A 27763-nucleotide genomic window follows, 5' to 3' on the forward strand; every position below is an offset into this window, starting at 1 on the left:
TCGTTAGCACTCCTCCCACAGACTAGAAGACAGGTTAACCCAGCCTGCCACTACCACCACAGCTAGCATCCACCTGTACTTACCACCTGTGGACCTGGGGACTGGCCTGACCAGCCTGCCACAGCCACTGCCAACACCAGCATAGACTATTTGGGAGCCAGAGAGTTGTCCAACCACTGCTACTGCCATTGCCTATGGCATGCCTGCAGCCCAGGGGCCCAAGGTTCAGCCCACTGCTTCTACTGCTGGCACCTGAGCAAGCCTCCTGGTGACCCAAGAATCAGCCCACCAGGACACACTAACACCAGTGCCAAATGTGCTACCCTTGGGCCCAAAGACAGGCAGGCTAAGCCTGCCACTGCTTCCACTGGTGCCCAAGACTGTCCCACCTGCTGTCCCCATGCCCAAGAAAACTTCACTATAGCCTCCATTAACAGCCATACCCTAAGCCACTGAGGAAATCACAGACACCACTGGCTTTGTTTACAAAAAAAAAAGCCAAATAAATTATATGGAGACTATACTACTGCACACATCCAGAATCAAAGCCAAAGTGCCCTACCCAACAAATACCATAGATACATATTGAGGAAGTCCTCTTCTATCAAAGTAAATCCACGAAATTGGAAGAAGTGACTATTACACCAGATGTGCAGATGGCAACTTAAGGACACAAGAAACATGAAAAAGCAAGGAAATATAATTCCAAAGCAACACCATAATTCTCCAGTAACAGATTCCAATGAATAGGAAATTTATGAAATTCCCATAAAAATAATTCAAAATAATGATATGATAGAAGTTTAGTGATTTACAAGGGAACAAAGATAAACAATACAAAGAAATGAGAAAAACAATTCAGGATATGATTGAGAAATTTACCAAAAAGGTAGATATCACAACGAAGAACCAGACAGAAATCCTGCAACTGAAGAATTCATTGAATGAAATAAAAATTATATTTGAGAGCTTCAGCAATAGACTAGATCAAGCAGAAGAGAGAATTTCAGAACTTGAAGACAAGTCTCTTGAAATAACCCAGTCAAACAAAAGTAAAACAAAAGAATCAGCAAAAGTAGACAAAGCCTACATGACATGTGAGACAACACAAAGCAACCACATATCTGAATTATCAGCATTCCCAAAGGTGAAGAGAGAACGAAAGTATTCAAAAGCCTATTGATGAAATAATAGATAAAATCTTCCCAACTCTAGCAAGAGATGTAGACATTGAAATACAGGAGGCCCAGCAATCCCCAAACGAGTACAATGCAAAAAGGTCTTCTCTCTGACACATTATAGTCAAACTGTCTAAAGTCAATGACAACAAGAAAATTCTAAAAATAGCAAGAGAAAAGCATCTAGTCACCTATAAAGGAGTTGCCATCAGACTTACCATGGACTTATCAGTAAAAACCTTACAAGCCAGAGGATAATAGGACAATACATTTAAAGTGCTGAAAGACAATATCTGGAAGTCAAGAAGTACTATACCCTTAAAAGTTATCCTTTTTGGAGAAATAAAGTTATTTCTAAATAAGGTTACTTTATTGTAGAGAAATAAAATTACCCTCTTTGGAGAAATAAAGTCTTGCCCAGACAAGCAAAAACTAAGGGAATTCAACACTACTAGAAAAGCCCTACAAGAAATAGTTGAGGGAATCCTAAACCTGGAAGCAAAAGGGCAATATCTACTATTACAAATAACACATAAAAGTGCAAAACTCACTGGTAAAGCAAACACACAAATGAGGAAGAGAAAGGACTCATAGTTACAACTAAAGAAAACTACTGACACAAAAGTATATAATAAAAAAGAAAGGAACAGAAGATATATACAACATCCAGAAAACAATTAACAATGTGACAGGAACAAAACCTCACATATCAATAGCAACTTTCAATGGAAATGAATTAAATTTTCCACTTGAAACAGATAGAGTGGCTGAATGGGTTTTTTAAAAATGTGATCCAGATGGCCTGGATCTGGATCTATAAAAATGTGATCTACATGCTGCCTACAAGAAACTTCTTAACCTGTGAAGACACCTATAGATTGAAAGTAAAGGTATAGGAAAAGATGTTCCTCACAAACAGAAACCAAAAGCAAGCAGGAATAGCTATACTTTTATCAGGCACAAGATACTTTAAGCCACAAATAGTAAAAACAGCCCAAAAGATCATTTTATAATGATAAAGGGATCAGTTCAGTAAGAAGATATTACCATAAGAGGATATTACAATTCTAAATATATATGCACCCAACACTGAAGCACCCAGATATATAAAGCAAATATCACTAGATCTAAAGGGAGAAGTAGACTCCAATACAATAATAATAAGGGACTTCAACAGTACATTCTCAGCATCAAATAAATCATTTAGACAGATAATCAATGAAGAACATTAGATTTAAACTGGACTTTAGATCAAATGGACTGAACAGACATCCACAGGACATTTTATCCAACAGTTGCAGACTACACATTCTTTTCACCAGCACATGGAACATTCTCTAGTATAGGCCATAAGTTAGGCCTGAATATGAGTCTCAACAAATTTTTGAAAATTGAAGTCATATCAAGTATCTTCTCAGACCACAATGGAATGAAACTAGAAATCAATACCAAGAGGAACTTAGAAACAATATGCTACATGAAAATTAAACATGTTCCTGAATGAATACTGGGCCAATGAAGAAAGTAAGATGAAAATGAAAAGATTTCCTCAAACATATGAAAATGGAAACAAAATGCACCAAAACCTATGGGATACAGCAAAAGCACTGCTAACAGAGAACTTTACAGCAATAAATGCCTACATCAAAAAAGTAAAAAGATTTTAAATAAGCAATATAATGAAATGACTGAAAGAACCTGAAAAGCAAGAACAAAACCCAAAATTGGTAGAAGGTAAAAGATAATAAAGATCAGAGCACACGTAAATAAAATAGGCTAAAAAATACAAAGGATCAATGAAATGAAAACTTGTTTTTTTATTTTTTATTTTTTTTTTTTGAAAAGATGAACAAAGTTAATAAACTTTCAGCTAGACTAACAAAGAAAAAAAGAGACAGGATCCAAAAAACAAAATCAGGAATGAAAATGAAGACATTACAACTTATGCCACAGAAATATATAAGATCAAGATTTTAAGAACAACTACATGCTAACTAACAGGAAAACCTAGAGGAAATGGATAAATTTCTGGACACATGCAACCTTCTAAGATTGAATCAGGAAGAAACAGAAAATCTGAACATACCAAAAGCCAGTAATGAGATTGAATCTGCAATAAAAAGTCTCCCAACAAAGAAAAAGCCAGAATTGGATGACTTCACTACCAGATTCTACCAAACGTGTAAAGAAGAACTAATATAAGTTATCCTTAAGTATCCCAAAAAACTGAAGAGAAGGGAATTCTCTCTAACTTGTTCTACAAGGCCAGCATTACCCTGATACCAAAATCAGAGAAGAACACAACAAAAAAAGAAAACTACAGGTCAATATCCCTGATGAACATAGACATAAATATCCTCAACTAAAAACTAACAAACTAAGTCCAACAGCAGGCTTGGGTGTGGTGGCTCCATGCCTTGTTTTGCTGTGTTTCCCAGGCTAGTCTCAAACTCCTGGGCTCAAATGATCCTCCTGTGGGAAGCCAAGGCAGGCAGATCATTTGAGCCCAGGAATATGAGACCAACCTAGGAAACATGGCAAAACTCTCTCTCTACAAAAAATACAAAATTAGTCAAGTGTGGTGGTGGCTTATACCTGTAGTCCCCGCTACTCAGGATGCTGAAGTGGGAGGATCACTTGAACCCAAGAGGCTGAGGCTGCAGTGAGCTATGATTGCACCACTGCACTGAAAGCCGGGTGACAGAGCAAGACCCTGTCTCAAAAAACTAAAAAAAAAAAATCCTACAACAGATCAAAAATATAATATACCACGATCAAGTGAAATTTATCTCAGGAATGCAAGCATGGTTCAACATATGTAATAAACATGATACATCACGTCAACAAAATGAAGGACAAAAACCATATAGTTATCTCAATTGATGCAGAAAAAGCATTTGATAAAATTCAACATCCCTTCATGATAAAAACTCTCAACAAACTAGGTGTAGATGGAACACAACTCAACATAATAAAATCTATATATGACACACAAAGCTAACATCATACTGAACGAGGAAGAGTTGAAACTCTTTTTTCTAAGCACTAGAACAAGACAAGGATGCTCACTTTTATACTCTGATTCATCATAACTGAAAGCCCTAGCCAGAGCAATCAGGCAAGAGAAAAAAATCAAAGCCATCCAAATTAAAACATAGAAGTCAAATTGTTCCTGTTTGCAAGCAACATGATCTCACATTCAGAAAAAAATCAAATGATTCCACCAAAAACTCTTACAACTGATAACCAAATTCAGTAAAGTTTTAGGATACAAAATCCGTAGTGTTTCTATACATCAATAATGAAGTACCTGAGAAAGAAATCAAGAAAGTAATCCCATTTACAATAGCTTTTTTAAAAAAAAAAATACTTAATGATAAATTTAACCCAGGAGGTGAAAAACCTCCACAAGGAAAACTACAAAACACCAGTGAAAGAAATTGGAGAGGGCACGAACAAATGAAAATATATTCTATGCTCATAGATTGAAATAATTCATATTGTTAAAATGATCACACTACCCAATGCAATTTCTATCTAAATATCAATGTTATTTTTCACAGAAACGGAAAAAAAATCCTAACATTCATATGGAACCAAAAAAGAGCCCAAATAGCCAAAGCAATCCTGACCAAAAAGAACAAAGCTAGAGGCATCACACTATCTGACTACAAAATATATTACAAAACTAAAGTAACCAAAACTGCATGGTATTGGTATAAAACAGACACATAGGCCAATGGAACAGAATACAGAACCCAGAAATAAATCCAAACATTTACAGTCATTGGATTTTTGACAAAGACACCAAGTACACACACTAGGGAATGGACATCCTCTTCAATAAGCAGTGATGGGAAAATTGAATATCCATATGCAGAAGAATGAAACTGGACCCCTATCTCTCACCATATACAAAAATTAACTCAATATGAATTAAAGACTTACATATAATCCCCCAAATGATATAACTACTAGAAGATAACATGGGGAAAACAACTTCCAGACACTGGTCTCTAGGCAATGATTTTATGGCTAAGACCTCAAAAGCACAGGCAACAAAAACATAAACAAGTGAGACTACATGAAATAAAAAAGCTTCTGCACCGCAAAGGAAACAATCAACACACTGAAGAGACAGTCTGCCGAAAGGAAGGAAGTATTTGTAAACTATTCATCCAACAAGGGACTAATATCCAGAATATACAAGGAACTCAATTCAACAGTAAGAAAACAACCCAATTAAAAAGCAAAGAACATGAATAGATGTTTCTCAAAAGAAGACACACAAATAGCCAACATATCTATGAAAAAAATGCTCATCATTAATCATCCGAGACATGCAAATCAAAACCACAGTGAGATGTGATTTTATTTCAACTAGAATAGCTACTATTAAAAAATAAATAAATAAATAACAGATGCTGGTAAAGGGAGCTATTACACTTTGTTTGTGAGAATGTAAATTGGTACAGCCACTAGAGAAAACACTATGGAGATTTCTCCAAAAACTAAAAATAGAACTACCATATGATCTAACAACCCCACTACTGGGTATTTATTCAAAGGAAATGAAATTGTTATATCAAAGGGATATCCGCACCCCATGTTTACTGTAGCACTACTCATAATATCAAATATATGAAATCAACCCAAGTGTCCATCAATGGATGAATCAATAAAGAAAATGTGGTGTATCCACATACAATGGAATACTATTCAACCATCAAAAAAGAATGAAATCCTACCATTTTAAGCAACATGAATGGAACCATGGGTTCCATGTTAAGTCAAATAAGGCACAGAATGACAAGTTTCACATGTTCTCACTCCTGTGTGAAAACTAAAAAAGTTGATCTCACAGAGAGTAGAATGATAGATACCAGACACTAGGAAGGTTGTATGGGTGAGAGTGGGGGGATGAAGAGAGGCTGGTTAACTAGTACAAACATATAGTTAGATGGAAGGAATAAATTATAAAGTTCAACAGCAGAGTAGGGTGGCTATAGTTAGCAACCATTGTTGTATATTTCAAGTTAGCCAGAAGAGAGGACTTTCTTTCCCAACACAAAGAAATGATAAAGACTCAAAGTGATGGATATCCTAAATATACTGACTTGAACATTATACATTCTCTCCATGTAATAAAATATCACATGTGCCCCAAAAATATGTATATATATATATATCAATTTAAAAAGAGTCAACCCAAAAATCAAAAGGTAAAGAATCTACTTTTAAAATTTTAATTGATTATTAAATAAGTTATTATTTCCCCATTTGACTTTATGGGGTCTATCATTAAAATGATATCAATAATAATATTTAAATTATATTAGTAGTACCTAATTAAATTTCCCAACTTTTATTTGGCAAAGACATATGCAGTGTCTAGTCATAGTTTCTAACCAGCATGATATAGCAGGTTTTTTTTGTTTTTTTTTTTTTAACTGCAGGTAAAACAGAGAAGCTGGGAGATTCATGTGCAAGTACCATCAACTAGCAGTGCTGACTTTTAAGACTTCCTTTTCTTAAAGTTCAGGAAGAATAGTTTAATGACAAGACATATTAGGGAAGCCACAGTGCTCTACTATTATATTGAAGGAAGGTTAGCTCCTCATCTAGAATGGAGCAAGCAACAAGCAATTTGTCTCTGTCATCATTCTGCTTGGCCAGTCTCTAAGTGAGTTGAGCTTAGAGAAGCTACTACAAGCAACAAGGAAGCAAAAATTGTTATAAAACAATATTTTTGAAGTTCTAGGAAAATATTTATGCAGATTTTTAAATGTTCTTCTCCAAATGAAGTAACAAGAAATAAGGAAATGAAATACATTGGTACATCTTAAGAAATATTATTTCTCAAACTTTAATATCTGTCCACTGTTACCTCCAATTTCAGCACTTATATATTTTTCACACTGTGCAGTAGTGACACAAATTTCACAGTATTTTATTTCACATGAACAGTATTTATCTGGGTTCAATAGTGACTATGTCAAAATATCTACTTTCTTTAATGCTGAAAGACTATTCCATCTTTATATGTCATCAACGACAGCTGTGTCTTCCAAACTTACCTGATCATGAGCTTCATCTAGGTGTTTATTAAATGCAAAGTCCCAAATCCCATTCCCTGTTGATTCTTAATTCGTAGGTCAGAATGGAGCTAGGGAATTGGTATTTTTAACAAGTATCTCATGATACTGATCACTCATCACCACGCAAGAGTTAGCAGGTACTGACCAAAGCACAATTTTAAAGGACAACTCAACATAGCTGATTTGAAATTCTTTTCTAAAAATACCTGAGAAATGCTGGAGGCCTGAAGACAATAATTCATTACTGACATCAACTTTATCTCAGTTTGTCACCAAAATGAATGGAAGCAGCTTAGGAAACATGTACAAAGAACTTTATACTAATTTAAGACCACAGGAAACTACAGCATAACTTTCCACTTTCTCAACTCTTGGATCTTTTTTCCCTCCCTCCCTCTCGTCCTTCCATCCTTTCCTCCTTCCTTCAACACCTACCTGAGTTCTTCTCTCACTTCCACAGCATTATTCCCTGCTATCACAAACACATCATTCATGTCATCAGTCAGCATGTTGCAGGCATAACCGATGTTGATGGCAGTTTCTAAAACAAAATAAAGCCCAACTCAGTTAAAATGTTACTTAATAATGTAAGTCCATTTTTAATGAAAGTTTTGAGGGCTTAGCTGTATTTTCTTACAGCCTACAGGCCCTCTCAAATTTACTACTTGCTAAACCCATGCCCAAGTAGCAACAGCAACAAATGTGCAGCCTTCTCATCTAGTTTTCAGAAAAACCTTTTCATTCCCAAATTAGCACTCATGAAAATACCTTAAGATCTTGTGACATAATATGTACAAATATAAAACCTTTGACCAGAAGTCCAAATACTGTCTTGGGAGAGCTAAACTACTAAACTTAGCCAATATTTAATTCTGATATGGAAGACAATTTGAAGGAAAAAAACTCACAAAATGTTCAGTTGAATGAAAAAAACAATGGTCTTACAAAATTTTTATAGTTCTCTCAAACACAACCTTGCCATTTTCCCAGTAAATATATGGAAGTTTGGCATTTGACTATCATCTCAAAAACCACCCAGCACTGTTCTCCTAGAGAACTGGGGAATCAGATGGTGTTGGGTAATTCTTCCTCTAATTTTATAGAAATGGAACCTAAGATAATCAGATAACTCCTTCTATCTGATAGAGTTATTTGATTGTCTCTAACAGTACAGAATAATTAGACTGTAGCTAATTCTGTGGAATCATTAGTTTTGTCCCAAATTAAGGAAGGTAATTGATAAAATCTCAGCATATACCTTGTATAAACCACAGAAATTAAAGCTAAATAATAGTAAATTCATGGATATTTGTAATAATAGAATAGCTGTAACTGACCGAAATCAAACTCTAGAGAGTTTCTATCTAGTAACACACCCAAGTGCTCAACTTTCTACTGTTTATTTTTTGTGGCCAATGATTTGGATAAAGATGCAGAGAACTGATTTATCACATCTGCAAATCCCCTAATGCTGTAAAAAAAAATACCTAATAAGTAGATAGAATTTTAACACAGGTGTGTGCCAGTTAATTGAATATTTTCAGTTTACAAATAGCCAAGCATAAAATCATTTTTGTTTTAATCATTACTGCTAGCAGTAGATCAAAAACATGTTGGTCCCCTTTTCTTTCATAGGAAATGTAGTAGAACATGATGACTCACAAATGATTTGGCATTCTGTCAAGCCTGAAAGTCAATGAATTCTCACTGTACCTTGTATAGATAGTCCTGGAATTCAGCCAGGTTGCACTATTACAGCCGTAGTAGCCTTATTAAAATACCAAAATATTTATATAAATGGTTGATAAACAGCTGTTTCCCTGAGCTTCTTCAAAGTGTTCCCATCACCCTGACACCTGCCCTAAGATCCTTCAAATTCCCCACCATCAAGAAACTAAAGGAGTAACCCAAGGTCTCCAATATCCTGCTTCAGTTCTGTGCCAATATCTGTCCTGACTGGGGACAGTGTTCATATAAACCAACTGTTAAACATTCTTAATACCATTGTTGCCTCTAGGTATAATGACTATATTCAAGAGGCAATTGGACTGAAACTCAGCTGATCCCAGCTTATACTATGGAAGGCATTTTGTTAGTTTGGTTTGTTTTAAAATAGATTCTTGCAATACATTAACTTTCTTTTCTCTATTTCAAGTCTTTCCTATGTGGAAGATATGATGAATAATTAATTAACCTTTCTGGTTAATTAAAATTTTGTGATATAAGTCATCTCCCCATTTTCAAAATATCATCATCATCCATTTTCAAGTTACCTTGTTTGTCTCCTGTTAGGACCCAGATCTTAATATTGGCTAGTGATAAACTTGTAACTGTTTCAATAACACCCTCTTGTAACTTATCTTCTACAGCAGTGGCACCTAGTAGCTTTATTGAAAAACAGAGAAAAACTTATGTTAATGCATGCAAACAACATCTATAACATCTACGATTTCACTCACAGAGTTTGGAAGCCAAAGAATATGAATTGAAGACAGAAATTATGATACTTTGATATAGCAGGCAACCTATTTTGTGTGAAAGTGGGTTGGGAAGGACTCCAAAAGGAAGCTCCCAAATCAAGCCAACTTAACAGCAGAGATCCTGGGAGTTATTATTTACCTGAAGGGGCGGATATGCTCAGATAACATGTTAGCGTGAGCAGTAAGAAGCCATTTGGACTTAAGAACTCCCCAGCTGCTTCCCCACTTATATCAACAGCTGAGGGGTCCAAAGAACAGCCTTCATTCCATGGTCAGGAAGCTGGTCACAAAAAGTCTAGTCATTCTTCTACATTAACAAACAAGCAGATGCCATAAACTAAAGTGAGGGTTCCTGCATGATTTTTCATCGAAAGATGAACAAAGCATACTCTCCTGGCCACTGGGGCTTCAGGTAAGAGTGGTTTTTAGAATAGACCATGCTCTGGATAGCACAGATATCATCAGAATCTCATGGCCTAGGATGGTTTAGAGCTGTAGCCCCATTCTTCCCAGCAAATTTCTCTGCTCTCAAAAGGTGGATCATAAAAAAAGGAGAAAAATAAAAATCCCATAACATCAAGGACACATCAGAGGTTGACAAAGAATAGGGAGCCTACTATCTTCTACTCTTGGGAAGCTTCCAATTGCTTAAGCTACTGCTAATAGAAATACAGTTCTAGGCTCTCTAGGACCATACGTGGAAAACTCAAAGCCAACCTATAAAGCATGATTCAGTAATTGAAAGAGAAACATCTGCTGTATGCAAGATGATTTAGCCAATGGCTTATTTCTATGCTAAATCTCTAAACACATATTATCTTTCCTGTAAACACAAATCATCATGCTTCTAAACTCATACCGTCAAATCTCTTTCAATTTCTTCATACAACCCAGCTATTCGTTCATCCCTCTCTTCTGTGGCAGCATTCGCATCTTCAAGCATCTTATGCCACTCTTTAAAGTACTTGTCATCCAGGTCTCTGTGTGCAATGGCCAAGGTCCGAAGGCCTTCCCCTGCAAATTCCTGCCAGAGATGACATAGACTCATGAACCATCAAAGAAACAATAAGCACAGAAATAACAACAACAAAAATAATTGGTAAGAAATGTTCCACTCAAATTCATTTTGTCCTAAGAGCACTGCTTGGCTATCCTTACTCTCAATTGTTTAGTCTCCTCAGAAATGGGAGATAATGTATGTATTTTCCGTTTTATTTCTATGAGGTTAAAACATGCAGGGGAGCAAGACTTCCCCCTAAAGACAGTTGAAAGCCCGCTGAAGTATCCTAGTTGAGAGGTGATCAATGACACCCATGACTTGAGATACTCATTTATGGCAATACATATTTGTTTCCAATCTGTCCTTTACAGAAGGAAGCATTTCTGGCCATGAGAGGGACCCAGTGTGTTTTATGGACCTCAGCTTTCAGTGAAGAGGAAAGGACTCTTGGAGAAGCCAAAGTTCTCAAATCAAAGGCAGGAGGCTCTCTCCAGGAACCACAACATGACATCCCACCAAAGTCTTGTCACATTCCCCCTAGTGATATGCTATGCCTAAAACTAACTGAATCCTACTTTTGTATATGCTTGAAAATTTTCATAATAAAAAGCTAAAAGTAAATAATAAATAAATAAATAGATGTTAAATAGTCAGATATTAGAAGTTTAAGCATATTACTTAAGGTTATAACCATAACTTCTAGGGCAAAAGGGGAGAGAAAGGAAGAAAAGCTAATATAAGTGGTTGCTTCTGGGAAGCAGGACTAAATACGGAGGCTGACCTTCACTTTTCATTCTAGACTCCTCTGTGAAACTTTTTATTTTTTGCTATATTAAAGTTTTATCTTAATAATAATAAATTGTTTGCAATTTTAAAGACACCATCATCAAGTCAGCTTAGTGCAAAAAATAGTGTTATTTTTAGAAGCTATATTCTATGAACGTAGTACTAAATTAGTCAAACTGATAGGGGAACCACACTCTTCCTTTATCCTGTATCCTGACAATCTCAAACAACACCTCTGGTGCTTTATCCTAACAATAGGGGAAAAGAAATAGAGGAGACTGGTAGTTGCTAAGTGTCTCACACAGCCATGGTAACTAGAAACATATGCAGATTGCTTTGGGGGAAATGCTCAAAAACTCCCATTCCGCTTGTGCTTCCAGTGGTCATTTTATGGGCCTCTACACTGCAAGTAAAGCATTTTTATGGCCATTTCTGCTCCTTTGGGCATTGCCATTGAGTATGTCTCCTCTGCGGTGTTTTGGCTTATGGTACACATATAGGTTTATAACCAGGCGTAGGTTAAACCGTGACATACTGTAATTAGGTAAACAGAAAAGTCAATGCATACTGCAATGAGATGGTTTACCCCAGACAGATCTTGAGAAAAATTATCCAAATTTATTTAGTAGGCAATTGGTAGCACTTTGGATATTGGAATCACATTTTGCAAGCCCTGCCTTTCAAGACCACCACTGGATCCCCTACTGATCTGAAAATCTAGTTACTGTCTTGTAATGATCTTTTGTCCTCTTAATTCACACAAACCCTTTTTTGCCTTTAACTTGCAACCCCACTGGGCATTACCACTGCCTTCCTCTCTGTTCTGCACAAAAGTGAATGAACAATAAGATGACATTACAAAAGGAAACAGATGATTTAAGTTATTTAATTAGTGCATGAAACACAAATTCAATCCTAAATGAGCCTTTGATTAAGGTCTTTTCCTATCATTAAACAATTCAAAATCAGTAATTAAATAAACATTTAGGACCTCAGAATCTAGAAGTCAAAATGAACAAAGTGAATGAAGCAAAGAGCAAGTCAAATTTATATTACCTGAAAAAAAAATTATTTTGCAGAGAAATGTAAAAAGACCAAATTAGGCTTCCTATAGTTTAGTATCAAAGGAGAATATATGAAAACCCAGGGCCTTGGTGTTTGAGTAATGGCAAAAAGTCAGATACTTATGATTCCAGTGTTGTTTTCATTAAAAAAAATTTTAAAGACCATGCTGGCCTCCTGGAAAAGATTAAAAGAAAATCAAGAATTCTCTATTGGAAAGACAAAAACAATAGCTATGTTTGTAACCAATATTACTAAACCATCATTTTTTAAATTTAAAGTAAAGCAGAGGATTTTTTATTTTATTTGTTTATTTGCTTTTTAAAGATTCAGGGAATGTTTTGTATTAAATATAGGGTCTGACAAAGAACATGAATACTCAATAACGTCTTAAAGGAAAGAAACCAATGAGAAAATGCGAGTTTTGACCAGATGGCCTTAAATGGAACCACAGACAAATATTAGAGACACACGTGAATCTCAGGTTTAAAACAAGTAATGCTCATATTAATTCACATTCCCTTACTTTTTGGCATTTAACAGAAAAGTGCCAAAAATCACCCTTACTTCTTTCAGAAAGCTTTTGTAAAGAAATTATGCTGGTCTCAGAATACACAAAGTGGGTGTCTGAGGGCACACAAGGGACTCATCATGATTTACAACCTGAATAAAAAGACCCTTAGAGGAGAAAGTGTGCACCAGAGACTATTTTCCTCTCACAATCTAAACACAGCCCTAAACTTTCCCTGGAAGTAATCATAAGATATTCCACTGGTACCAAACACATCAGAACCCAAGGAAAAGGAGCTCTCTGGCTCCTCTTTACAGAACTAGTCCAGTCTTCCAAGAGGAGCAACATGAAGCTGCAGGGGAGTTCCAGCAGATTCCCCAGATGCCCGCATTCTGTGGCTACTGCTCAGTTGCTGTGTGTTCCTCCACCTATAGTGAGACTGACTGGACTTCCAACAGGGCAGAACACGGGGGTCCTTGTGCCAATTTCCAGACAATCATTGGCACAGCTTCCTGTGGAACCACTTTCCAGATGCTTTCTATTTCTGTAGTCAAATCATTTAGCTGCTATTTTTCTAAACAGGACCTAACCATAGGAGATGGCAAAAGGGCCATTGTGCTAACCTTAAGACGGAGGCACTTACACTGAGGTGGTCTGACGTCAAAGAGAGAAGGACTTCATTGGAAGGATGAAGTTTTTCAAACAGAATAGTATCTGCTCCCTTGGAGTAAAGCTTTATCTGTCCTTCCGGGTTTCGAACTGAAAAGAAAAAAGTTTGGAAAAGCAGATTATAATCAATGACATACATCAAAATTAGACTCTCCCAGACCTCCAGCCTGGCAGTTTGGAAATGGGCATAATGTTTTAGCCAGTAGTAAGACACTCAGTGCCTTTGGTTAGGTCATTACCTAAGTCACTTGGCTTTATTCTCATTTATTAACTTAGAAATGCTCCATCTACTGGAATCTTTGATTTCTCGAATTCAGAAACAAGTGTTTTTATTCTGAAGCATATGACCTTCCTGTTTTCCTTGCTTACTATTTCTGAAGGGTTGATACATCTAAATTAAGTCTTCATCTCCATATTGAGCAGAATTGAGAGCTTTATTTGCCCGTCTCCTAGTATGAAATTCAAGACCTGCTGTTCAAATCAATATCAGTGTTATGCCAAATCATCTCCATATGCAATTCTAGCCATTCAAAGTCATGGTTTATACATTTTTTCTTGGCCCTTGCTGACATATTTCTTCATCCCTTTTACTCTGGAAAAGTCCATTAATTATTGGTGGTTCATTGTTGGGTCACAAATTCTCGCTGAAAACACACTTCACAGAGGGGCTTTTAAAAATAAAGTCTATACCTCATTCCCACTGGAAGTCTATATCAGTAGTACTGTGTTTTTAACCTGCCCCACAGGCTTGAGATTGACAGCCCTTCCTAGGCTACCCTCAACTCCATTCCCAACCACAACTCCCAGCATATTGCTGTTAGACAAACCTTTCTTTCAAACCACAGAACACTTGGCCTAACTTTGTAGGTTTAGTTGTACAGCTTGATACATAGTAGCCAGTTAATAATTATTCGTTGAATGAATGAATGGCATGGCTGTGTATTTCTTCCAAGAACTGCCTACAACTTAAGACAACTGCCTTTGTCACAACTTCATGATCTGAATACTCTTACCCTTGTAGGCTTCATCGGTTGAGTCAACGATCATTACACGCTTTCTACTCAATTATCCCTTTTCTCTATGAAGAGGATGCCTCAAAAAAGGTTAACATAAATGTTTACTATTAATTACTATTAATGTAATGCCATAGAAAATGGCATACAAAATTTAGAGCTTAGTTTAAAAAAATATAAAAACCAAAATACAATGTTACCCTCCCCTCTATCCCTAGTCAACACTTATCTATTCTAGTTTCCTCCCGGCTTGCATAGATCTAATAATGTACCCAAGAAACTTTTTAGGACTGGGCCTTGTCTAGGTCTTGTCTTCTGTTTTAAGAGCCTTTGTTAGTTTGCCTAAGTGCCAGGATTCATTTGGGTTTTCTTGTACTCTAGCTCTAATCCCCTACATTGGGGAAAAAGAGAGAGAAAAACATATACAATTTATCTAATTGTTAAACCAGGGGGGAAAAGCTTAATCCTGGGAAAGACTTTCTCTTGATTTTCTTGTACAATAATCCAATTTAATAATTTCCCTTATATTTTCTCCCTTCCATCACCAGAGGTATAAAGGCAAAGGATGAATAATCCACATTTGCCTGTATTTTGTATTCTAGACTAGGACATTAGTTCTCTAACTTATGGTCTCAGGACCTTATTTACAATTCTTCAATGCTGAGTGAGGATTCTAAAAAGTTTTTTAGTGAGTTTTATCTATCAATATCCATATTAGAAATTAAAAATGAGAAATTTTATTATATCAAGTTTTATAACACTAGTTACTATAATTATTATTATAAATCTAACATATAAACATAAATAACATTTCTACAAAAAAACTATATTTTCCAAAAAAAATTAGTTTGGAGATTGGCATTATTTTACATGATTACAGATCTTTGTAACACCTAGTTTAATAAAAGAGGGTTGGATACCCATATCTGTTTCTGCATTCATTCTGTTGTGACATCACATGTCATGTGGCTTCTGCAAAACTCCATGGTATACTCATGAGAAAAAGAATGAAAAAGACAAATAATAGTCATATTATAATGAAAACACTTTTGTCCTTGTGCATCCTCCAGAAAACTCACAAAGTTCCCTAAGGTTCCCTGGATCACACATTTAGAGTCACTGGTCTGGAAGAATCACAGACTGATTGTGATTTGTGTAAATCCCTTATTGCCATATCTCAGTTTCTACATGTAAAAAGGAGATGTTTAAACAATCTAACTTCAAAGGTCCTTTACAGCTGTACAATTTTCTGATTCAATAAATGCTTTCCATCCCTGATACTTTCTCTTAACCTAGTATTTGTCCCTTTAAATTTGATTTTGTGTAAATCCAATTTCATAGAATCCTGCTTAAGTTTACTCATTAAACATTTGCTTTAGCAGCAAGTTTTATATCTCTTTCCTTCCAAGTCTTCTGGTCATTTCTGTCCAAAGTTAATTAAATCTAAGTCATTTCAGAAGTTAGTATTTCTTAAATAAACTAAAAAAGGACATAGTTTTAAATGGTCAAAATAACATATGGCCAGAACTTGGACAAAGATTACAGTTTTTAGGTTATAAAACCTTCTCTCGATGCTTTCCATTTAAACATTAGTGTTCTTCAGAGATTTACTCGGGGTCTTTTTTCATCTTCCCATCCTTCATACTGTCCCTGGGCAACTGCATTCATTTCTATGGCTTCAGGTTCCATCACCAGGCTGTTTTCAAATGCGTACATCCTGTCCAATCCATCTCTAGCACTCCATTCGGACCTGCACATCCAACCATCAGTTGAACATCTTTTGGATATGCCCAGTCACACCAAACTCACACTAGACATATTACCCTCCTCCAATAATTAGCTACTCCTCTTATATCCCCAGTCTCAGTAATCAGCTTCACCATCCACTCAGTCTCCAAAACCAGAAATCTGGGCATCACTCACAATTCTCCCTCCACCAACCACACATCTAAGGGAAGCCATGGATTTCTCTCTGCCATTTCTCTCTTGCCTAGAAAATCACCTTAACCTAACTGGTTTTACCCATTCCAGGACTGCTTCCTTCCAGACTCTTCCGTATATTCCAGCTACAGTTATCTTCACGCTGCTGCTTAGAATGATGCAATAGCTTCCCTCTCCCTTCTATGAAGTTTGGACTCCTTGACAAGGCATATAGAGCTTATTAAGAGCTGGGCTATCCAGTCTGTTTCACCATGTTCTCTTGGATGCAGCCACATAGAACTACCTTTCAATTTTTCACATTCTCCCCTAGCCTGAAGGCCCTGGAACATAGGGGGCACTTAAATCAATATTTACTTAATTAAGATGAACCAACATTGTGCACAATTTATCAAAAGCAGAAGCTATGCCTTTGTGATGTAAAGGAAAGAAAAATGTCACAAATGGCTTCCAGTTAATCGCAACAGCAGCACTGTGAAGGGTGGTAAATAATTCTATTTTGCCATATCGCAGCTGTTCATACATCTACACAGAGAAATGCCTGTCACATGACAGTGTGATGTGTACTTTGATAATCTCGAAAAAGTTTAGAGTTGAGCAACTTTTATCTGTAAGATCTTGTAAGAGCCTTCCAAGAAGCTTCTTGTAATTTATTCTTCTTTAATGGTTATCTGTCACTTGTTCCTGTTAATAGCTATCTCTGAATTTTATCTCTGTATTTCTATTTACAGAATTAGTAGAATTGATCCTTCCAAAACTATTTGTATTTTTTATTTTTATATTTTTCATTTATATTTTCATTTATATTTTTTACTAATATAGCAGATTCTGTTCTCTCTGGAAAAACATCCTTTATAGAAATCAATTTTTATGTAGATACTTCTGACTTAAATCAGGGCTCTTTCTTCAGAATGATAGTACTACTGGCATTGAAATTATACATTGATGATTTAGTGAATAATGGCTCCCACCCACAAAACAAGGAAGCAGAAGAAGGAGGAGGAGAAAGGGGAGGATCAGCAGTAACAGCAGCAATGCCTCAGCCTTCGCATCAGGGTGTTGTTCCTGCAGACCAACCCATGTGATGATCATGAGACTAGGATTGTTTTTGGCCTTGTTATCATGCCAAGACTTTTCTGCCCTTGCAGAGTTCCTTTAAAATTCCTCCCGATTAAAAACCAAACAGAATAAAAATAAATCCAGCAAACCTTCATGCATTCTGTGGTAGAGCACTACCTTTCCTCATATGGGATCCATTAAGGCAAACATCTGATGTTTGCGGTTAGGCTGCGATTTCTCCACAGCCTGTAATGGTGACCAATGCTGAGGAAAAGCCAAACATCTCCTTGTGTAGCAATTTTAGGTTTTTGTCAACACCCTCAGAGCAAAAAGAAACCAACTCTGGGACAAACCAACATCAATAACACCTCCCCTGAGGCTACAAATAGAAGATAGCTCCTGCTGAGACAACATTAAGCCATCACCTAGAACGGCATGTGTGCTCATCAGCGGCACTGGTCATCACCAACAGGCACTGGACTTCCCTGTTGTCAAAAAAATAAAAATAAACTTTCTCAGATGTTGTTTGGTTTTTACCTGCTGAGAGCCATCTTTCAAGACTAGTTTCCAGTAGTTAGAGACCAAAAATCCTACTGTCATGTATATATACTTTTTACATGGTAAGAAATTGATTAAATACAATGAGTAGGATATTCATAAGTTACAAAGTATTGGGTTGAGTAGTATTTCACAAACATTTAAAGAAAACCTATCATGTGCCAAGCTCTGTACTTGGCCTTGGGCAGTTCAGGAAGACTAAGGTATAGCACTTGCCTCAGGTAGCACACAGTTTAATGACTGGAATAGTTGTGAGTGTCATGGAACTAATATGACACTGGTGTTATAAACAAGGCATTCTGGGGAACACAGAAGAACATGGTTATTTGGAGAAGAGAAAAAGAATTGAAAAATGGGTAACATTTGAATTGGACATTACCAGATGAGTAGTAGAGAACATTTCCAAGAAGAGAAATGGGGGAAAGGAATATTCAAGATCGGGGAACAGCATGTCCAAAGGGTATAACAGCAACAACACATCCAGGGATGGTGAAGTCTAGTTGAGCTCAAAGTTTTGGAAAATAGAAGAAAAGTAGGTTGATACCAGATTGCAAATAATTTTGCACATCATACTAATGACTTTTCTTTTAAGGTTTGGGAAGCTACCTATGCTTTTTAAGTAGGGGGTAGTAAAATTAGGCCTATGTTTAATACCCTGGTGACAGCATAGAAGATTATATTTAAAGCAAATAATTTTGAAGATATTACAACAATACAAGCAAGCAGTGGCAAGAACCTTAACTAAGGCAGGGCACTGGGAATTAGGAAAAAAGGACAAAAAGCTTTTATTATTAAAAAGGGGTTTATGAGGCTATTTTAATAAATATTATTCTGATGCCTCTGAGGAGAGACTTAGAAACAGGTGACAACAGAGTATTCTAGAGATGTTAAGGCCTGAGAGTGGAAGAGAAGGAGATGGGTTAGAGAAATGTCTCAAACATCTCTGGGGAAAATAATGGATAGTATTTGAGGATCTATTAGTCTAGAGAAGTGGTCCCCAAAGTGTGGTTCCCTGACCAGTGGAATTAGTATCACCTACAAGCTTGTTAGAAATGCAAATTGGTGGGCCCTCCTCAGACCAGCTGAATCAGAAACTAGAGGCTGGGGCCCAGCAGTCTGTGTTGTAACAAGCCCTCCTGGTGATGCTGATGGGAGCTAAAGTTTCAGAACCATTAGCCTAGGGGCACAAAAGCTATGGAAAAAAGTGAATGAGCTATAACAGGGCTTAAAAGACCAGACTTTGGAAAACCTGGGTTCACATATTTGATCTGCCTCTTACCCAACTGTGCAACAAGTTGTGTTACAGCTGTGTGGCAATCTTCGGCAATCTTGAAAATCTTTGTGTTTAGTCTCCTCTTGTCTTAAATGGGACATGCATGTTACAGGCAGTTGCAACAATTCAGTAAAAGAATTGATGATAAAGTTCATGGACAGGCATACAATGAGAGGTAACCATGAATTTTAATACAGATTATAGAAAGAACTATAGTTGTGAAAAAGAGAGTTCCATAGTTGACATAAAACTTTAGGTAACTATAGTACAATCCAGTGATAAGACATAACAGAAGGCGGAAAATGTATGTTTGGACTCTAGCAAGAGATTGAAGCTAAAAAGCTGCATAAGAAGGTCACAGAATATAAGCAATAGCCACCACCATGTATGTGGTCAAGATCATCCAAGAAGAACACAGGAACTAAAAACAGAAAAGGACATCAATACTGAAGAATGGGATGAAGGAGAGTAGTCAGCAAAGGAACTTGAGAAAGAAAACAATGGGACAAGAAGAGAATCAGGAGCCAGAAAGTTTACAGAGACCAAAACAGGAGTGTCAAGAAAACAGGGCCAACAGTCTCAAATACTACTGTTTTAAAAAATAGATAGATGAACAGATTAATAAGGAAAAGCCATTGGACTGGGAAGTTACAAGGTGAATGGAAACCTCTGAGAAAGCATTTCTTCTTGAGTAGTGGAAGGAGAAACTTAATCCTAATGGGATGAAAAGAGTAAGAAAGGCAAGAAGCAAAAACCGACCTGAGAAATTAATCTGTGATGGAAAGCAGAAAAATATGGTGGCAAAGTCAGTGGACACCAGAATATGAGCAATATCTTTAAGGAAATAGGAGGATAACACAGTTGTGGACTGAAGGAAGGACCCAGTAATTGAAAAACTGAAGGTGCAAGCAAGAAGGGAGCAAGCAAGGAGGGATAAGGAATGGGACTGAAAAAACTTTCAGCTTTGAAAAGGAAGAAGAGCAACTGTTTTTCTGATGCAGGAGAGTAAATTATTAAAGATCTAGCTTGGAGATGAATGGGGAGGATGGGGAGAAGAGTTAATGGTGTGTATTCCTGAGGGCCTTTATTTTCTTAGAGAAATAGGAGATGAATTTAGCTTTCAAGAATAAAGAAGATGGTAGCAGTGTTGAGAACTTGAGGAAATAGCCGAGGTTTACAATATCTATTGTGAAAATGGAAAAAGGCACTAAATATGAATGAGAGAGACATTGACACAGCACTAAGAATCAGCATTGAGTCAGGAAAGCACAGATTTGTTGTGGTGCTAAATACAATATTAGGTGGTCCTCTCCAGCAATGGAGGCGGACAGAGAAAATGAATGATAATGAGGAGGCTGTTGATGATGTTCACAACAACTATCATGTGCCAAGCAATTTAGAAACTCATCCTGAGCCAGTACTGTGTAGTGGACAAGTGAGTGGGCTATGCAGTCAGACTTCCTAGGTCTGAATCTCAGCTATTCTACTTCAATCTATGTGAACCTGGGCAAGTTACTCAACCTTTCTGTGTCTTAGTTTCATTATCTGTTAATGGGTATAAATACAATGTGTCTTAGTTTCATTATCTGTTAATGGGTATAAATACAAGTTCCTACCTTATTAGGATTGCTGGGACAGTTAAATTAATTCATGGAGAGCACTTTTGTGGTTTATTTTTTAAAATATTTTATATTTTTATTGATATATTGTACATACTCATATAGGGCATTTAGAACAGTACTGGGCACATAATGAGCACTTGTTAAATGTTAGTTATATGTCACTGCAGTATTGAGGCTAGGTTGAGGAACACAAGAGTTTATACATAAAGTTTCAAAATTATCACAAACCTCAGCATGTAGCCAAAAGTGAAATAATCCTCGAAAAGCATAACCAAAACAGTATGAAAAGATCAAAAATAGTCTCAGCTACCAACCATACCTATGACAGACATCCTTTTTCTGGTGTTGTTGAAATCCAAAAAGGCAAGTAATTGATAAGTAACCAGTGTTCCCAGTTCTTCTATTGTTATGGTCTCTGGGGTCCGGGATTTAAAAATGAACCCAAAATTTCTAGCAGCAGTCACTAGAGCCCCTTCATCAGGTGACTGAACTTGGTAAATCAGCTCTCCTAAAAGGTAAAGAAACAAATATGTCAATACTGACAATAATAGCTAACATTCATAGAGTTCCAATGCCAACTCCAACTCATTATTTAACAACCAACTCAAGCACCAGGTCTAAAAATCTTTCCTGTCCTTAGACCTTTTCTACCTACCAACAGCTCAATCAGGTATCTGTCTTCTGGGACACCAAAGGACTCTGTGCATATCACTGCTGTGGCCCTTGTCATCTTATAGGAAAACATCCATTTCCAAGTCTGCCTCTTCACTGTGCTCAGTTTCTTGTATTTTCTGTGACTAGAGATGTGCCATGAATGTTTCATAAACTGAAACATTTTAATATATATTAACTCATAATCCTCTGGGCAGCCTTTGAGGTAGAGATTATTAAAATTATTCTTTCCATTTTGTACTAGTGGAATCTATGACTGAAAGAGGTTACATGAGTTTGATGAGATCATACAGCTAAAGACTGATGGAGAGATACTCCAAATTCTACTTCAATCTGCCACTAATGACCATTTTATGAGAATTCATACAAGAAATCCCTTGAAATGTAAGAAATCAAGGGTGCTAATACTTGTTACCTGATATTATGTGTAGTTGGAGTGGGCATAAGAGGGGAGAGGAGATAAAAAGAATAAAATAAGTTATATGTATATATACATATATAGAATTTATAAAACAGCATATACAAAGTAAGCCCTTATATAGAATTATAATATAATTATATGTAAAAATTAATTTGAAATTTAATTAGTTTAATGTTTAAAAACTATTAATTAGGCAGAGATAGACCCATATTTCCTGATTTATAGTCATGTCCAAGATCAACTGTTAATTAAACAAGTTGCATATTAATGGCTATACTATGATTTCTTTTTGTTAAAAAGAAACAAATCACCTAAATATATGGATATATTCTTGAATATATGTATATATTTATGAGCCAGAGGAAAGGGTGAAATGATACACACCAGATGTTACCACTGGTTGCCTCTGTAGGGGTGAGACTGGAGTTCAGGGAATCTACCATTAGCTTCACATTTATAAATTTTTGTATTGTATTGTTTCACTTGATACAACAGTCATGAATGAATTTTTGAAATTCACAAAAGAAAAAAAACTTAAAGCAATTACTTGATCTACCCATGAAATAACATAGTATGTTCTACTTCTGGTAACATGGTAAACTGGGTGTCAGGACCAACCTCATCTGCTACAAACAACTATAAAAGCATTTTAATATTCTTAAATACATTCATGAACTTGCAAGAAAGTAAGAACTGTTCAGTTCAGAGACTGAAAAAAAAAAAATACTTATGGGATTAAAGAAGCACATTAGCCAGCATTTGCCTTGAGAGCATTTTTCTGAACCAGGAGAATTTGATCATTGGTTTTCAATGTCTCTGGGCTTTAATTTAAAAAGGCATAGCCCAGTACCTGTCTAAGGTGAGAGTCCAATGAAAGATGGCCTCTCAAAATTGGGTACCCCAAAGACTGCTCTCAATATAAGGGTAAACTGGATACCCATGCCCCCTTGAAGAGGGCTTGGAATAAAACTTGCCTAACTAGAACCTTCCTTATAATTGGAAGGGAAAAAAATATCTGCCGAGAATTTATGATCAAACACTGACTCTCATTTAAATTTGCATTCTGAATTCACAATATCTAGGTGGCCTAAAAGAAATCAAGTTGAAACTTTAGTTTAAAATGTTCCTACATTAGAACATTGAAGCAAATGTAAATCCTTTCTGGAGGAACCGACTGGACCCAAAAACTTTATATAAATTAAGTTCAAAGTAAAATGGTCAGCTCACAGTGAAAAGTGTAAAACAACAACAAGGAAAGCCTAAGAACCAACAGAAACAACACAGAATAAGATCTGAAAAAAAAAATTAGATATTGGAAGTATCAGAAACAGTATATGCAATATATTTAACAGATTTTAAGAAACAAAATTGAGATATAAAATTAAACAGATTTGAGAAAGAACCAAAGACCTTGTAGGAAGAATTAGTGGGCTGAGGAAAACATGTAAATGGAATAGATTAGGTTCAACTAGGGCAAGAAGCCAGTTCACTATACCATTATCTACCTGTCTCATAGCTTCAAAATGTTAAGTGGCCCAGCTGGTTTTGTTCTATCCTATGAACCCTGAGTTCCAAACAACCATCTCACAAGCGTGAGGACTTTCTCATAATGGAGACTAAATAAGACTATTCTAATATCAAGGTCAATTTATCTCTGTTACTGGAAAAATTCATTCTAAGCATATGCCTGAAGGTCATCTGCATCTATTATAAATGCATACTAATAATGAGAGATGTGTGACTCAATTTTATTTCGCCATTTGTCCTGGCTACCCAGAAGCTCACGGTCAAATGTGGTGCTCAATTGTAAAAACAATGTCATCCCTTGACTAGCATATTTGGGTCCTCACTTTTCCATTGTCCTTATTTCTTTCCTTTTTCATTTAAATCTCTCCACATTTTTTCAAAACATATGAGATATAAACTATGTCCTATCTTTAACTTGAAAATCCTTCAAATTTAACATCAATTTCTGTGTTAAAAAACAAAAACAAAAAACAAAGCTCACTGCTCAAATGCTTAATTTGTAAATCCTTCAAATTTAATATCAGTTTCAATTTTAAAAAACAAAAACAAGGCTCACCATTCAGACATATTTTTCACTTACCTGCACTATTCTCTTCTGACATTACAGTGTGGCAGAGAGCAAGTACCCTAAGGAATTCATGAACTTTGGGATCACCCATTTTAATGGATTCCATCAGATTGTGGTCAAAGAACTGAAATTCTCTATCCGCTTGAGATTTGACTAAGAAATCCACAGGCTCCTTTTCCTGTAGGAGAAGAACAACAACAAAAATAACCATAAACCTCATTCCAACAATTATTTTTTAAAATTCAAAAATAGTTCCCCCAAGTACTTTTAGTGTATGATTTTGCAGCCTCAAATGTCTGGCACTAAAATGGCTGTTTCATCATTACTGTTAAATATAATCTTCTCATTTCAGAACCATGTACCAAAGAAGTGAACTTTCCGAAAGTATATGGGAAAGAAAATCACAAAAGTATATGGGATGGCTGGACAGATCCTCAAATGCTCAATACAACTTCAAAATACAAAAAAGCACAGAAAATGCAAAGTTTTTTCAAAACCTACTTGATGGGAAAACCTGATCTGACTTGAACCCATTTGTGCAGCAATATCTGACCTGGAATGGTATGTATTTAATGATGGCTTCTTAAAGCCTACCTAATACTTGTGAATTAATATTTTCTAATATAAAAACATGAATGTGTTTGATTACAGGGTACTTTCTCAGATGTCACTGGAGATATTACATAATAAAATGGCAGACACCATATTGTCTTTCTGCAACCAGAAAATTCTGAATTTCTACATACATCTGGCTCCAAAGTTTTGGATAAGGGACTGTGAGCCCGTATCTATTTCAGGAGTAAGCCTACAGAAAGTTCCACTCTGAATACTTATATATAAGAGCTTTATCAGCTGCAGAGTCCACCTTTCTTCCCCCGGGATTATTACTAAAGTTTTTATTCTTAAAGGCTCCATTAACTTTTGCAATTGATTCTAAAGTTATAGGAGCAGATAGGATTGTAACTATTTTTTTAAAGAGAAACAATGCTGTGAGCAATTGAAATTATCTATTCTGTGTCACAAAGCTTGTCAATACCTACAGTAAAATTGGAGCCACATGTAGGTCCTTTGTTCCTTGAAATCAAATTTATTCTAAAACTAATAATACTGAATAAAATAAGAAATATTTATTATTATCTTTATAATAGGCCCAACATTATGCTAAGAGTTTTATATGGAATATTACATAGAATCTTCCTAACAACGATGTGTAGTGGATACTATTGTCATCCCCATTTTATAGATAAGAACCTGAGCATTGCCAAGGCCAACCATATACATCCATAAGCCAGGACTCAAACTTAGCCAAAAATCCATGCTTCAAATACTTTGTCATAACAACACCTAATATAATTCTGGATTATTTCCCTGCCCCCTTACTAATACAATAATGGCTGTCATGTATCAAGTGTTTACATTATACTAGTTTCTTTTTTATTTAAGTACTTTTTTTTTTTTTTTTTTTTTTTTGAGACGGAGTCTCGCTCTGTCGCCCAGGCTGGAGTGCAGTGGCCAGATCTCGGCTCACTGCAAGCTCTGCCTCTCGGGTTTACGCCATTCTCCTGCCTCAGCCTCCCGAGTAGCTGGGACTACAGGCGCCCACCACCACGCCCGGCTAGTTTTTTTTTTTAAGTAGAGATGGGGTTTCATCGCGTTAGCCAGGATGGTCTCAATCTCCTGACCTCGTGATCCGCCTCTCTCTGCCTCCCAAAGTGCTGGGATTACAGGCTTGAGCCACCGTGCCTGGCCTTATTTAAGTACTTTTAATGTTTACTTTATTATTATTATCATACTTTAGGTTCTAGGGTACATGTGCACAACGTGCAGGTTTATTACATATGTATACATGTGCCATGTTGGTGTGCTGCACCTGTTAACTTGTCATTTACATTAGGTATATCTCCTAATGCTATCCTTCTCCACTCCCCACACCCAATGACAGGCCCCAGTGTGTGATGTTCCCCACCCTGTGTCCAAGTGTTCTCATTGTTCAGTTCCCACCTATGAGTGAGAACATGCAGTGTTTGGTTTTCTGTCCTTGTGACAGTTTGCTCAGAATGATGGTTTCCAGCTTCATCTACGTTCCTACAAAGGACATGAACTCATCCTTTTTATAGTATTCCATGGTGTATATGTGCCACATTTTCTTAATCCAGTCTATCATTGAGGGACATTTGGGTTGGTTCCTAGTCTTTGCTATTGTGAATAGTGCCACAATAAACATACGTGTGCATGTGTCTTTATAGCAGCATGATTTATAATCCTTTGGGTGTATTCCCAGTAATAGGATGGCTGGGTCAAATGGTATTTCTAGTTCTAGATCCTTGAGGAATCACCATACTGTCTTCCACAATGGTTGAACTAGTTTACAGTCCCACTAACAGTGTAAAAGTGTTCCTATTTCTCCACATCCTCTCCAGCACCTGTTGTTTCCTGACTTTTTAATGATCGCCATTCTAACTGGTGTGAGATGGTATCTCATTGTGGTTTTTGATTTGCATTTCTCTGACGGCCAGTGATGATGAGCATTTTCTCACGTGTCTGTTGGCTGCATAAATGTCTTCTTTTGAGAAGTGTCTGTTCATATCCTTTGCTCACTTTTTGATGGGGTTGTTTGATTCTTTCTTGTACATTTGTTTAGGTTCTTTGTAGATTCTGAATATTAGCCCTTTGTCAGATGGGTAGATTGTAAAAATTTTCTCTCATTCTGTAGGTTGCCTGTTCACTCTAATGGTAGTTTCTTTTGCTATGCAGAAGCTTTTTAGTTTAATTAGATCCCACTTGTCAACTTTGGCTTTTGTTGCCATTGCTTTTTAGTCATGAAGTCCTTGCCCATGTCTATGGTCTGAATTGTATTGCCTAGGATTTCTTCTATGGTTTTTATGGTTTTAGGTCTAACATTTAAGTCTTTAATCCATCTTGAATTAATTTTTGTATAAGGTGTAAGGAAGGGATCCAGTTTCAGCTTTCTACATGTGGCTAGCCAGTTTTCCCAGCACAATTTATTAAACAGGGAATCCTTTCCCCATTTCTTGTTTTTGTCAGGTTTGTCAAAGATCAGATGATTGTAGATGTGTGGTATTTTTTCTGAGGGCTCTATTCTGTTCAATTGATCTATATCTCTGTTTTGGTACCAGTACCATGCTGTTTTGGTTACTGTAGCCTTGTAGTATAGTTTGAAGTCAGGTAGCATGATGACTCCAGCTTTGTTCTTTTGCCTTAGGATTGTCTTGGCAGTGCAGACTCTTTTTTGGTTCCATACTAACTTTAAAGTAGTTTTTTTCCAATTCTGTGAAGAAAGTCATTGGTAGCTTGAGATGGGGATGAC

At 36.4% G+C, this 27763-nt stretch overlaps 1 protein-coding gene across 3 annotated transcripts in view; it reads right to left on the bottom strand.

Annotated features, from left to right (window-relative positions):
• ATP8B4 (ATPase phospholipid transporting 8B4 (putative)) overlaps nt 1–27763 on the bottom strand; it is a 258688-nt gene that overhangs the window by 49715 nt on the left and 181210 nt on the right. For all 3 annotated transcript variants that reach the window (XM_073995770.1, XM_015452812.4, XM_065547325.2), the window contains 6 exons: nt 24448–24613; nt 21567–21755; nt 13759–13874; nt 10616–10780; nt 9550–9661; nt 7712–7817 (listed from right to left, as the gene is read on the bottom strand). In XM_073995770.1, the coding sequence (XP_073851871.1) occupies nt 7712–7817; nt 9550–9661; nt 10616–10780; nt 13759–13874; nt 21567–21755; nt 24448–24613 (854 nt within the window). The remainder of the gene's footprint in view (nt 1–7711; nt 7818–9549; nt 9662–10615; nt 10781–13758; nt 13875–21566; nt 21756–24447; nt 24614–27763) is intronic.

This window comes from Macaca fascicularis, chromosome 7, assembly GCF_037993035.2.
Source record: "Macaca fascicularis isolate 582-1 chromosome 7, T2T-MFA8v1.1".
NCBI classification, from domain to species: domain Eukaryota; kingdom Metazoa; phylum Chordata; class Mammalia; order Primates; family Cercopithecidae; genus Macaca; species Macaca fascicularis.